This window comes from Ailuropoda melanoleuca, chromosome 2 (assembly GCF_002007445.2).
Source record: "Ailuropoda melanoleuca isolate Jingjing chromosome 2, ASM200744v2, whole genome shotgun sequence".
In the NCBI taxonomy this organism is placed as follows: Eukaryota; Metazoa; Chordata; class Mammalia; order Carnivora; family Ursidae; genus Ailuropoda; species Ailuropoda melanoleuca.
Window position 1 is genome coordinate 6,699,044 of NC_048219.1, and position 14,024 is coordinate 6,713,067.

Here is a 14,024-nt window from a genome sequence, read left to right on the forward strand (position 1 = left end):
ATCTTATGGATTCTTGAAGTCACTTATTTCAGTCTTTCGCATCTCGCTAGAACTGAACATATAATTTGCATACTCCACCAGAGATAGAAATCCCCTTGATGGAGTCTTTTCTGGTGTTTAATCATAAATATATAACTTCCTTTCTTCCATTCCAAATGTCTCCATCATGTCATTCTGTATCTGTGGGTTCTCTTTGTTCTATAGAATTGACTATTCCAGAACACTCCTTAAAATAATGCTTTTAAAATATGACTGTGATTAAATCTCCTTGTATTCAAATAACTGTTCCTTTATTGATTTGATTATTTGTGTTTGAGAGACTTCTAAATCGAAGTATGAAACTAATTATGCCCCTTATATCTTTGGGGGGGGTATTTCCCTCCTAATGTGAACCTTTTAAATAATCTCTACTTAAAAGGGTTTCCAGGGGCGCCTGGGTGGCACAGCGGTTAGGCGTCTGCCTTCGGCTCAGGGCGTGATCCCGGCGTTCAGGGATCGAGCCCCACATCAGGCTCCTCCACTAGGAGCCTGCTTCTTCCTCTCCCACTCCCCCTGCTTGTGCTCCCTCTCTCGCTGGCTGTCTCTATCTCTGTCGAATAAATAAATAAAATCTTAAAAAAAAAAAAAAAAGGGTTTCCAGTTATGCTTGCCTGCCTAAAAAAGTTTGTGGAAGGCACTGAATCCAGTTGCCTGAAAGGGGGTGAAGGTGGGCTGTGCTCTAGAATGAGCTATCTGCTGGTGTGCTACCATTTCTTCTCAGGATGGGAACAGAAGTGTTCACCAAAATACTAACTGAGCAGTAGTTGTATTAAATTTGACATTTTGATTTTTAAACCTCTGCCTACCAGTCTGATATTGTTTTAAATCCCACTTTCCATTTTACCATTTACCTGGCTTATAGTGAGGGTTGTTTTGTTGTTGTTGTTGTTGTTTTTGGTCTACTTTCTCTGCTTTTCCCTCTCTTTTGTTCTTTTAGTTTTTCTAAGTATACACCTATCTTAGCTAAAGTCCCTTGCTTTTGATTCTCTGCTTTCTTAGGTGCTATGTCTCTCATCCCGGTCAGTGTTTCCCCCATGTCTAGCACAGTGCCTGGTACTTAGTACAAACCCAGTTAATGTTTTAAGAAAATTAATGAATGAATAGTAACAATTTAATTGACTCTTATGGTGGATTGTCATAGTGATCATTACTCTAGGAAATTACACACCCTAGTAATTCATTCACACATACAAAGTGGTTAAGAGTGACGTACAGCTTTGGGTTTGAGTCCTTGCCCCAGCTTCATTGGTTCATGTCCATGACTCTGTTTCCTCTTCTATAAGATGATGATAGTAATAACATCCACCATACAAGCTTTTTTTTTTTTTTTAAGATTTTATTTATTTATTCGACAGAGATAGAGACAGCCAGCGAGAGAGGGAACACAAGCAGGGGGAGTGGGAGAGGAAGAAGCAGGCTCATAGCGGAGGAGCCTGATGTGGGGCTCGATCCCACAACGCCGGAATCACGCCCTGAGCCGAAGGCAGACGCTTAACCGCTGTGCCACCCAGACGCCCCACCATACAAGCCTTTGAACCAGTCTTCCCCTGCACCCTTAACAGTGGTTGTTCTCTTTCCTCAGAAGCGCCCTCCCCAAGCTCTTTGTGACTTCTTATCATTTGTGTTTCAGCTTGAGTGCCATCTGAGAGGGTTCCTCTGTATCAGGCAGGATTTGTAGCTATAAGCAACAGAAACCAACTCTGGCTGATTTTTGAAAGGTTATTAGGGAAACTCGCAAAATACCAGGGAAGGCCACAAAGTCAGGCTTGAAGAATGGGCTAGAACAAGGGAAGTTGGGTAGCAGCCAGGACTCTCGGCCAAAATCATTCACAGAACCAAACCATGAGGTCACTGCTGCAGCTTATATAGCTTACACCACTACCACCAGCTGACTGGGCTTTACTGGCCACGGTAGCCACACCTTGCTGCCAGCATGGACCCTCTGTGGTCCTCTAATTCTTTGATACCAGATCCCAGTGAAGGTCTGGGGCTGATGTGTCTGGTTGGAATAGCCTGGGCCATGTGCACGCACCCTAGCTGTAAGGGACCTCAGAGAAAATCTTAATCTCCACCATTCCCACCTCATAGTAGCAGGCGTCTGTCTTCTGCCAGACTGTTAGATGAGGGATTCTCAAAATACAGGAAGGGGTTCAAATGCTGAGCAGCTAGAAAACTCCACAGATGTGTACTTTATCTTCTTCGACCTCACATCTAAAAGTAACCCATCAGTCACTTTAATATCAACTTGTTTTATTTTCATCACATCACATTTCACTACTGGATATATTCTTACTTTATTTGTACTATTGTTTATTATTTATCCCCTCCTGCTGGAATATTAGTACCATGAGAGTAAGGAGCTTGCCTGTTTTGTGCACTGCTGTATCCCGTGGGCCTGGAATACTACTTGGCATATAGGAGAAGCTTCTTGTGCTCATTTATTGGTATGAATAAATATATAGAGCCCTTAGCACAATTCCTGGTACATAGTAAGTGTGTATTTGTCAACTTACTATTTCTTAGCAGGTAAAATTATTTATATTTTTTTAAATTTAAATTCAATTAACATATAATGTATTATTTGTTTCAGGGGTACAGGTCTGTGATTCATCAGTCTTATATAACATCCAGTGCTCGTTAATACGTATACCCTCCCCATTGTCCATCACCCAGTTACTCCACCCCTCTACCCCCTCACCTCCAGCAGCTGNTTGTTTCCTATGATTAAGAGTCTCTTATGGTTTGTCTCCCTCTCTGGTTTCGTCTTGTTTCATTTTTTCCTCTCTTCTCCTATGATCTTCTGCGTTGTTTCTTAAATTCCACTCATCAGTGAGGTCATATGATAATTGTCTTTCTCTGATTGACTTATTTCACTTAGCATAATACACTCTAGTTCCATCCACGTCATTGCAAATGGCAAGATTTTTTGATGGCTGCATAATATTCCATTATCTATATACCACATCTTCTTGATCCATTCATCTGTCAATGGACATCTGGGCTCTTTCCATAGATTGGCTGTCATGGACATTGCTGCTATAAACATTGGGGTGCAGGCGCCCCTTCGCATCACTACATTTATATCTTTGGGGTAAATACCCAGGAGTGCAATTCCTGGGTCATAGGGTAGCTCTGTTTTCAACTTTTTCAGGAATCTCCATATCGTTTTCCAGAGTGGCTACACCAGCTTGCCTTCCCACCAGCAGTGCAGGAGGGTTCCCCTTTCTCTGCATCCTAACCAACATCCGTCGTTTCCTGACTTAATTGTAGCCATTCTTACTGGTGTGAGGTGGTATCTCATTGTGGTTTTGATTTGTATTTCCCTGATGCTGAGTGATGTTGGGCACTTCTTCACGTGTCTGTTGGCCATTTGGATGTCTTTGGAGAAGTGTCTGTCATGTTCTGTCCATTTCTTGATTGGATTATTTGTTCTTTGGGTTTGGTAAGCTTTTTATAGATTTTGGATACTAGCCCTTTCTCTGATATGTCATTTGCAAATACTTCTCCCATTCTGTCGGTTGTCTTTTGGTTTTGTTGACTGTTTCCTTTGCTGTGCAAAAGCTTTTTATCTTGATGAAGTCCCAGTAGTTCATTTTTGCCTTTGTTTGCCTTGCCTTTGGAGACGTGTCCAGCAAGCAGTTGCTGTGGCCAAGATCACAGATGTTGCTGCTTGTGTTCTCCTCTAGGATTTTGATGGATTCCTGTCTCACATTTAGGTCTTTCATCCATTTTGAGTTTATTTTTGTGCATGGTGTAAGGAAATGGTCCGGTCTCATTCTTCTGAATGTGGCTGTCCAATTTTTCCCAACACCGTTTGTTGAAGAGATTGTCTTTTTTCCATTGGCCATTCTTTCCTGCTTTGTTGAAGATTAGTTGACCATAGTATTTACATTCTTTTAAAAATAAAATTAGGGGCGCCTGGGTGGCACAGCGGTTGGGCGTCTGCCTTCGGCTCAGGGCGTGATCCTGGCGTCATGGGATCGAGCCCCACATCAGGCTCCTCTGCTATGAGCCTGCTTCTTCCTCTCCCACTCCCCCTGCTTGTGTTCCCTCTCTCGCTGGCTGTCTCTATCTCTGTCAAATAAATAAATAAAATCTTTAAAAAAATAAAAAATAAAAATAAAATTAAAGAAAAAAACCTTGTACCTATATTATTTCATTTGACCCTTTTAGTAGTCTTCTAAGAAAAAGGGTGTTGGGGGTGAAGCATATGGGCCTTTTTCTGGTGAGGCATATGTGGCCCCTTCAGTTTTTGTTCTGGTTCTTCCTGTGCCTATGAAACACAGGAATGAGAGCCTATGTGGAGAGATTGAGACTTAACCAAGGCCACGTAGCTTACTTATTACCAGATACACTCACTGACTTTGGTGTTCTTTCTGTTATGATAAATCTCACCTATTATTCTTGGTGATTGTAAGGGGAATTACTGTTGATTTTTGGTTTTTTTGTGGAGGGGGTTGACCATTATATCGCAAACCAGGGCCATAAACATAATTGTAGGCCAGTGTTAGTTTATGCCAATTTGTCCAAATTCACATTTTTAATTTGGTGGCCTGAGACCCCTGGGAAAGTTACCATGAAACCATAGCTGTTCCCAGTTGGCATCCCTAGGTGTTCTTCATGTTCACGGGTTTTGTGATCCTAAACAGTGCCAGTGACTGCCATATGTCCCTGGTAATGCTTACTAAGATGCAATGCTGGATGGCTTCCACATTGTGGGGAAGGCTCTTGCCCTTTTAAGAGCCTAAGATCCCAAAATAGATCATGAAGGCATAAGCCCCAAAGAAGTCGGGCTGAATGGGAACATCTAATCAGGTGGCAAGATTTTTATTGTCCTACTGTGTGCCTAATGCTAAAGAAAAGATTTACAATAACATAGTGTTTATATAGAGTTTCTTTCGTGATAAAATGTCAGAGGAAAAGAAAGAGTCTGCTTACAGATCAGGTGGAGAGAGTATGATTTCAGGAGGGTATGGTAGGAATCTGTAGGAGGGCAGCTGATGGAAAACCATGGCCAGGAGATCCAGAAGTGTCTTGGGAATCCTGCTGGCTTCGGAGGGTTAGCAGAGAGGCTTGGTGGGCCCTGAAAGCCATCATCACAGCACAAAGGGCCATAATGGGGACGGAAGACTAAACTTCCCGTGTGGCTTCAGTGGTGCAACCAGGACCAAAAGTTGGAAATAACAGGGGGCAGGCCTTTCTTTCAAAGCCTAGTGGGTTTTTTTCCTCTAGCATTCTTTTTTTTTTCTGATCGCAGTATTAATGTGCTTTTGCAGAAAAAAATTGAAAATACCACAGAGCAGAAGGAAAAAAATCACACTGCTATTCAAAGATGGCTATCATTATATTTCCTTTTTTATTTATTTTTTTAAAGATTTTATTTTTATTTATTATTTGTGAGAAAGAGAATGCAAGAGAACACAAGTGGTGGAGAGGAAGAAGCAGGCTCCCCGCTGAGCAGGGAGCCTGATGCGAGGCTCCATCCCAGGACCCTGATGCGAGGCTCCATCCCAGGACCCTGGGATCATGACCTGAGCCAAAGACAGACGCTTAACCAACTGAGCCACCCAGGTGCCCTGTTTATATTTCCTTTTTTAAACATAGCTTTGATAACAGTTATTTATTGAAAAAGCATCATGTTATCATATAAACATTTGGTGTGATGTAAGCATTTTTCCCTCATAAGTAGTATTTCTAATGCTGCTTAATATCATTTGGCTATACATTGTTTGGCCATTTCTCTATCATTGGAAATTTTGGTACTTTTAATTTTTTTTTGTTTTTTACAAAATCTGTGATGGAGGTACCTGGTTGGTAGAACATGCGACTCTTGATCTCAGGGTCCTGAGTTTGAGCCCCACATTGGGTGTGGAACCTACTTAAAATAAAAACAGAGTCTGTGATGAATATGCTTGGATATAGAACTCTTGTGTTTCTTGTAGTTTGCATTTTCTTATGGTAAGTTATCATAAATGAAATTAGTAGGTTTTTCTAACCATCAGAGTTTATAACAAAGGAATAAGTTGCTTAAAGAGGTGAGACTGAAAGCCTACCTACCAGGATATTGAAGAGGGAATTCTTTATCAGTTTGGATCTTAAACATGATCACCTTTACATTTCCTGTCCACTCTTTGATTCTGTGAATCTATTAGAGGGTTGAGTGCTATCTGTGATACCGATTTGGTTTTGGGGAGAGCCAAGATGAGGGTCAGGGATTAAAAGTATAATTAAAAGACTGGTTGCTACAGATGCATACTAAGCAAGTGAAACCTGACATCTTTCTTGCTACATTCCTTGTTCTTATTTTCAGGATATGCTCCCATCTTCCTTCATACTCCTGTCCACCCCTCCATTTTCTGGTGAAGCATACATAAATCCTTCATTGTTTGTTCCAATACTTCCTGTGGCTCTGGGTCATTGTCTCCCCCCTCCCACCCTTTCACCTTCCAAACGTTCTTCAACACTATGCAGCCAGCCCACTGTGTCGTAAATCACAGGCAATAGCCAGTTCGCTAGGAAGGCTGGTGGACTGTTTTAGGGGTAGAACCAGGGCTCTGAAGCCACCTTATTCCATCCCTCAAGGTTTGATGGTTTTTTCCCCCCCAGGTAATTAAATGTGTGTCTTGTGGACCTGGGCTTGGCTGGAATGTTCAAGGGTCCTGAAGATCCTTCTATAGCTTTCTGCTGTTGAATCCATTAAGAGAAGATGGCAAAAGTCAACATAACTAGAGACCTCATCCGTAGGCAGATCAAGGTAAGCACCTTAGACCTTTGAACAAGAGCATGAGGTCCTTTCTTCCTCAAGATTCATTTTACAGCTGAAGAAACTGAGGTCTGAAGTCGGCGACTTGCCTGAAGTCACACAGCTACTTAATGGCAGACCCAGGACTAGAATCAAGGTCTCTTGACTCCCATCTTTTTTTGCCCAGGAACATGGAATTCATGGAGACTCCTCTGTCCCAGTGCTTTGTACCTGGACTGCTGAGATTAATGAAAGCTGGTGAGGGAAGGGAGCCATCGGTGTGTTGTGCTTGCGCACACACCACTGTCTTTACATATGTAGGTGTATGGGGGGGGTGCTGCAACAGGAGAAAATACGGAATCTTCGTGTTGCTCCAGCTGCTCAGTTGTGCATGTAACCGAACCTGGAAGAGTCTTAGTCCCAGTTCAGCTTAGACTCTTTCTTCTTTTCTTTAAGTAAGGGTCTCCTGCACCTGACCTCTGTAGTTTGTACATTCTGTAAGATGAATGAATGACTAGGCAGTCAGGTTCATCTATCAAGGTATCCCAGGCTTTGTCAGGGAAACCTGCAGTAAAGGGATTTAATGGAAGAGTTTCCATCAAGACATAATGTGTTTCTGTAGTAAGAACCCCAAGCTGGGGTCAGGAGCATAATCTCAACCACTGCCCTAATTACCTGTAAGACTTGAGTCATTTTACTTCCCTGTGTTTCCTTTGTTAAATGATGATAATGTCTGCCTTTAGGCTGATCATAGAGAATGAAATCTGAAAGAACACGAGGAAGTTCTTTGAGAAGATTAAGTGTTAAAATTTTTTTAAATTAAAAATCTTTTAAAAATTAAGTGGCATGCAGCATAAACTGTGATCATCATCAGAAAGGGTTGAGTGTGTGCTTCTACATGAGCCGTGTACTTGGTGCACATCAGTCTGTGTTTCATATATTTTTCCCTGCATCCCTGAATCCTTTTAGGGCTTTGTCCATTTGTGGGGTTTTTTGTAATTTCATTAGACTGGATGGCCCTCAAGGGCAAGGACCATTTCCTAGAGGCACAGAATCAGAGTTGGAGGGACCATGCAAATTATTTTTTTTCCTATGACTGTCCCCCACAGTATGTGTCCTAAAGATGATGCTCACCCTTTGCAACCTAACGATGGAAACTCCCTATTTGTTGTTTCCAATTTTTTCATTTTTTCTTTTCTTTCTTCTTCTTCTTCTTCTTTTCTTTTTTTTTTTTTGTAACCCAACAAGCACAACTTTGTGCTTAATTTTATACTCTTTTATTATTCTCTAATCCTTGCCCAAGTATAATGCAGGCTTCTGCAGGCCAATTTCTTGTTACCTTTCTAAGCTCCTGTGGTGCCCAGCACAGCGCTAGGTACATAATAGGAACATAGTAAATTCATGACGGATTAAATTAATGAAACTGTGAGTTTGTATCTGTTCCCCAGGAGCGGGGTGCCCTGAGCTTTGAGCGGCGCTACCATGTCACTGACCCCTTTATCAGGCGGCTGGGCCTGGAAGCAGAGCTACAGGTAAGAAATCCAGTTTGCACACTAGATGCAGATGGCCAACTCTCCATTCTCTGTCTGTAGAGAGCTCTCTGCATTATTCAAGGCATAAACAAGTTTTTCTCTGCAGGTCCATACCTGATGGTTACCTCTCCTTGCCAGCAGTTTTATTAGGCAGGTAAATATAGGCAGGTAAATCAAGGTTAGTGATTGGCATGGTCATGCAGAAATTGTTTTTTGATCATATTATTTGCTTTGTGCTTGGAAAAAGATTGTTGAAATGTGTACCACTCTTTTTGCTATTGGCTTGGACAATAATTATTCTTACCTTTGCAAAGAAAGTTAGAGTTTACATAGTGTTTGTACATACACACATGCACACGTTTTCTCATTTTAGCTTCAAAGTAATGCTGTGGGGTGGTATATAGGGAATGGGTATTAAAAAAAAAAAAAGGTTTAGAAAGGTCAAGCACCTTGTCCAGTGTTGTCCTGTCCAGTCCATGGAAAGCCAGGCCTTCACTCTAGAAGTTCAGCTTTTTCATTGTGTCCAACACAGAGACACTCCATAACATTAGTTCCAGTCCCTTTCCTTCCTCCAGATCATGTTTTGAATCCAACCTTTTTTTAGCTGTCCTATCCAACTTAGTGTTATCTGCACGTTGAGTTAGAATTTCAAGTTAGAGTTTATAAGTGATGATGTTGATCTTAGGAAAAGACTAGAAAGAAATTTATTCAGTGTTCACAGTGTTATCTCGAGTTAGTGAGATTATGGATGATTGTTACTGCTTTTTTTTAATTATAAACTTTCATCCATTTAAAAATATAACTAGATTAATACTGATGATCTTAAAAAGATAAGTAAAAATTTACTTCTTAGTCCCATCTCCCTAATAGCATTACTATTAGCATTTTGTGTACTTCATTTTATCTACTGCATATTTTCACATATTTGTATTCCTATTTTACATTGACTTTAATATCTTTTTTTTTTAAGATTTTATTTATTTATTTGACAGAGACAGACAGCCAGCGAGAGAGGAAACACAAGCAGGGGGGAGTGGGAGAGGAAGAAGCAGGCTCCCAGCGGAGGAGCCTGATGTGGGGCTCGATCCCAGAACGCTGGGATCACGCCCTGAGCTGAAGGCAGACGCTTAACGACTGCGCCACCCAGGCGCCCCTGACTTTAATATCTTAGCATATAATAATCCTTTTCTCCATGTTACCAAGTAGTCTTCACAACTTTCACTTACAATTTGTCTAATTATAGAAGTAATAAATATTATCATAATAGAAAATATGGAATAGAAAAAATATAAAGAAGAAAGCAAAATTACTTCAAAATCTATTCTCTAGAGATAAGCACTGTTAACATTTGGTATACTGTCTTTGTGCAGTATAAAGCAGAATACTTGTTAAGAGATGGGTATTAGAGCTGGATAAATTTGGTCAAAACCTGTTTCCTCACCAGCTATATGGCCTGGTGCATGTTCGTCTAGTTTCCTGATCTGTGAAGTAGGGCAGTAACTGAGAATTGTTGTAATGATTAGATGAGATTTGTGTGAAATACTAACACAGTGCCTGGATCATAGAAAGCTAGTTCAGTAAATTACAATTATGATTCTTAAAGTCTTCCATTTTTTTTCCAGGCTTATATAAATTTTTTTGCCCACAAAATGGGGTTCATACCATTTAACTAGTTTGGTAAACTCTTTTACACTTATATATCACGATTGCTTTCCCATATTTCTAAACATTCTTGGAAAACATAATTTTTAATACATATATTTATCCTTTATTGTTTTGGAGTCTCTTTCCATATTTCCTTCAGAACATAACTCCGAGTACTTCCCTCTAGTGCAGTTGGGGACAGGGCATGGAAGATTTTTACCTCCAAGGGGATATTTAGCAATGTCTAGAAACAATTTTGGTTGTCCAAAGGAGAAGGGTACTACTGGCATATAGTGGGCAGAGGATAGGGATGCTGCTTACCCTCCTACAATGCACAGTACAACAAATAATGTGCAACAGAGAATTAGCCCAAATGCCACAATGCCGTGCTTGAGAAACCCTGCTCTGGTGGATTCTGAGTAGACGGTGATCACTGGCTGGCTGGGCTGTTTCTTTTAGCTGTGCCTCTTCCCAACCCATATTCTCTTCCATCTCTTCCTAGTTAAATAACTTGGTCCAAAATAGACTTGGAAACTTTAATGAACACAAAACACGATCCCATCTCTTGTTTCCCAAAGTTTGGAACTCAAACACGAAATTATATTAAGGTGAAGTGTTTCAATTTTCACTTCCCTAACCTGTGGACCAGTGCATAGTGTGAAGGAATGTACGGTTTTCAGTGTTTAAAAAGAAATAAAGAAACAGGGGTGCCTGGGTGGCACAGAGGTTAAGCGTCTGCCTTCTGGTCAGGGCGTGATCCCGGCGTTATGGGATCGAGCCCCACGTCAGGCTCCTCCGCTATGAGCCTGCTTCTTCCTCTCCCACTCCCCCTTCTTGTGTTCCCTCTCTCGCTGGCTGTCTCTCTCTCTCTCTCTCTGTCAAATAAATAAATAAATCTTTAAAAAGAAAAAAAAATTTAAAAAGAAAGAAAGAAACAAAAACTCTAGTTTAAATCCCAGCTTTGCCACTTGTGAGACTTAGGGAAGTGAGAGCAGATGGAAAGAAGACTGGGTGAAAAATAGGTTTGGGAGAGTTTCAGGGGTTGGACATGTTAAATTTGGAAGCCTGTTGGAATAACTTTTTGGAGACGTCAAGTAGGCACTTAATGGTACTAACCAGGAGAGAGCTGTGGACTGGAGGGAGAAATCCGAAGACTCAAATTGCTGTGGCGCCCAAGAGACTAGGGCCCAAGACCTAGCGTGGAGACACTCCAGCTTTTCGAAGTTGATTACAAGATAAGGAGATTTTTGTTACCCAAGAAAGAGTGGTCAGTGAAATAGAAGGGAAGCAAAACCATGAGAGTGTAAAGGCCATGTAACGAGAATATTTTTTAAGAAAGAAGGAGTGGTCATTTCTACTCAGTGCTTTTGAAAGTTTGAGTAAGATGAGGACAGAACAGGGACCCCTGGGTGGCTCAGTCGGTTAAGCAGCTGCGTTCCGCTCAGGTCATGACCCCAGGGTCCTGGGATCGAGTCCCTTGTTGGGCTTCTTGTTCAATGGGGAGCCCGCTTCTCCCTCTGCTTGTTTCTGCCTGCCACTCTCCCTGCTTGTGCTTGCTTGCTCCTTCTGACAAATAAATAAAATCTTAAGAAAAAAAAAAAGTTGAGAACAGAACAATGACTGCAGTCTTTACTGGAGTGGTGGGAATAGATGCTAGATTGGAGGGGTTGTGAGAGTGAAGTGGAGGTAAAGAAGTGACAACTGTATTGTAGACAGCTTTCTTTTTTTCTCTTTCAAACTTTTCCCCCAGATGAGAGGTGATAGGATGTAATCAGTAAATGGGGTAAACTATAAAAGGTATCTTCTCTCGCCCCTCTGCATCTACTATTCACCTTTCTTCAGCTCTCTTGTCCTCCTGCCTTTGAGTTGGCTTTAACCAGTGGGGATCATTTTAGAAAATTGGAGGAAGAATGACATATTTTTTATTCCCTCATTTCTTTCCTTCAAAGTAATTTTTGTTTTTGTTTTCAGCTTTACTGAGTTGGGTAGACAACTCTTGAAAAAACTTTATTTACAAAAGGAAGTGGAGAAGTGGCTGGATCTGTGGGATCAAGGGAGAGATTTATAAGAATGGGAAGAAATACTAGCATGTGATTGTGTATCGATGGCAGGGGAAGGTTTGCTGATATAGGACAGAGTAATTGAAGGAGCAAAGTCCTAGGGAAGGCTGGAGGGGATGGGATTCAGTGTTCAAGCAGTTCAGGCCTTTGATTAAAGCCAAGACGTTTCTATCATTGTTACAGGTCTAGTGAGTCTGGGGTCAGGAGAGAGGCATAGACTGGAGTAAAAACCGAAGCATCATTGACAGAGAAATAGTCTATAGTAGCAGTTTTCGAAGTGTGGTCTGCAGACCCCTGGGAATCCCCACGAGTTTTTCAAGGGAATCCATGAGGTCAAAACTACTTCTCATAGTAGTATCGGGACATTGTTTGCAAAACAAAAATTAATTCATTTAAAATTTGCAAAAAATGGGGCGCGTGGGTGGCTCATTTAAGCATCTGCCTTTGGCTCAGGTCATGATATCCGGGTCCTGGGATCAAATCCTGCATAGGGCTCCCTGCTCAGGAGGGAGTCTGCCTCTCCCTCTGCCCCTCCCCTGCCTGTGTTCTCTTTCTCTCTCTCTCTCAAATAAATAAAGTCTTAATAAATAAATAAAATTTCCAAAAAAAAAAAAAGTGAGTAAAACTGTTACCTTAGCATGGATTGAGGCAAATAGCATCAAATTGTCATTGACTTATTAATGCCATGCATTTACAGTAACAAAAAAAAAAAAAAAAAACAGGTTTTACTTAAAATGTCCTTGATGTGAGGCGGCAGTAAAAGTTACTAGTTTTACTAAATCTCAACCCTTAAGTACCTGTCTCTTTAGTATTCTGTATTATGGGATGGGAAGTACCCATACAGTACTGCTGCTGCGAACTTCACTATGATAGTTGTCTTGAGGAAAAAGCACTTGTGCAATTGTTTGAGTTGTAAGCCCCGCTAGCCACTTTATTCATGAAGTACCATCTGAAAGAACCAGACAAAAACCGTGGTTATTCAAATACGAGTATTTGGCAGACATTTTCTTAAAAATGAATGAACTGAGCTGTCACTTCAAGACAAACAATTGACAGTATTTGTTGCCAAGGATAAAACTTGAACTTCTAGGCAAGAAAAGAGAGAGAGAGAGACTATAGGAAGACTTGTATCTGCTGCAGTGAGATTGGTAACTTCTCAGTACTTAACGAGGCTTTTTTTGACGAGATCTGTGGTGATATAAACATATGTCAACAGTGTTGTACAATGAATGTTAACATTGAAGATCTTTAAATTCATTGAGTCACTGTTTTCAAAATGACCAGTGTATGATGTAACAGACTCACACGTGTAAAAGACTTGTTCATAATACAGTCTCGACCAGTGCGTGTTAACACACCAGGGTACCAGTAGTTCATTTATGTGGTTTCAGATTCTACATTGTAACTTAAGAAACCATTACTTGTGGGGTTTTGGTGCAGTATCGAAGAGGTATATCTATAATTATCTGGAAAGGCTATTAAAATCCTCCTCCCTGGGGCACCTGGGTGGCACAGTGGTTAAGCGTCTGCCTTCGGCTCAGGGCATGATCCTAGCATTCTGGGATCGAGCCCCACATCAGGCTCCTCCGCTATGAGCCTGCTTCTTCCTCTCCCACTCCCCCTGCTTGTGTTCCCTCTCTTGCTGGCTGTCTCTATCTCTGCCAAATAAATAAATAAAATCTTAAAAAAAAAAAAATCCTCCTCCCTTTTGCAACTACTTATCTTTGTGAGGCTGTATTTTCATTAAATATTTGAACCAAATAACATATTGCAACAGACAATACAAAAGTAGGTACGAGAACTCCGTTACCTTCCATTAAGTTAGATATTATGTAAAGCAATGCTACTCTTTTTATTAAATTCTTTTGTCTTAGAAAATATATTTACTTATCATTTAAAATGTGTTAACTTATCATTTTGGGTTTTTTTTTTAAGATTTTATTTATTTGATAGAGAGAGAAAGTACCAGCCAAGGGAGGGACAGGAAAGCCAACTCCTTGCCGAGTA

The 14,024-nt window shown here is 40.9% G+C and overlaps 1 protein-coding gene across 5 annotated transcripts in view; it reads left to right on the top strand.

Annotated features, from left to right (window-relative positions):
- The window catches only part of WDTC1 (WD and tetratricopeptide repeats 1), a 68,088-nt gene that overhangs the window by 12,833 nt on the left and 41,231 nt on the right, over positions 1-14,024 (top strand). For 4 of the 5 annotated variants that reach the window (XM_019803032.2, XM_011228951.3, XM_011228948.3 and 1 more), the window contains exons 2-3: positions 6,646-6,793; positions 8,230-8,313. The exons of the other annotated variant lie outside the window; for it this stretch is intronic. In XM_019803032.2, coding sequence (XP_019658591.1) covers positions 6,746-6,793; positions 8,230-8,313 — 132 coding nt within the window. In that variant the 5' untranslated portion in view covers positions 6,646-6,745. The remainder of the gene's footprint in view (positions 1-6,645; positions 6,794-8,229; positions 8,314-14,024) is intronic. 5 annotated transcript variants of the gene reach the window in all.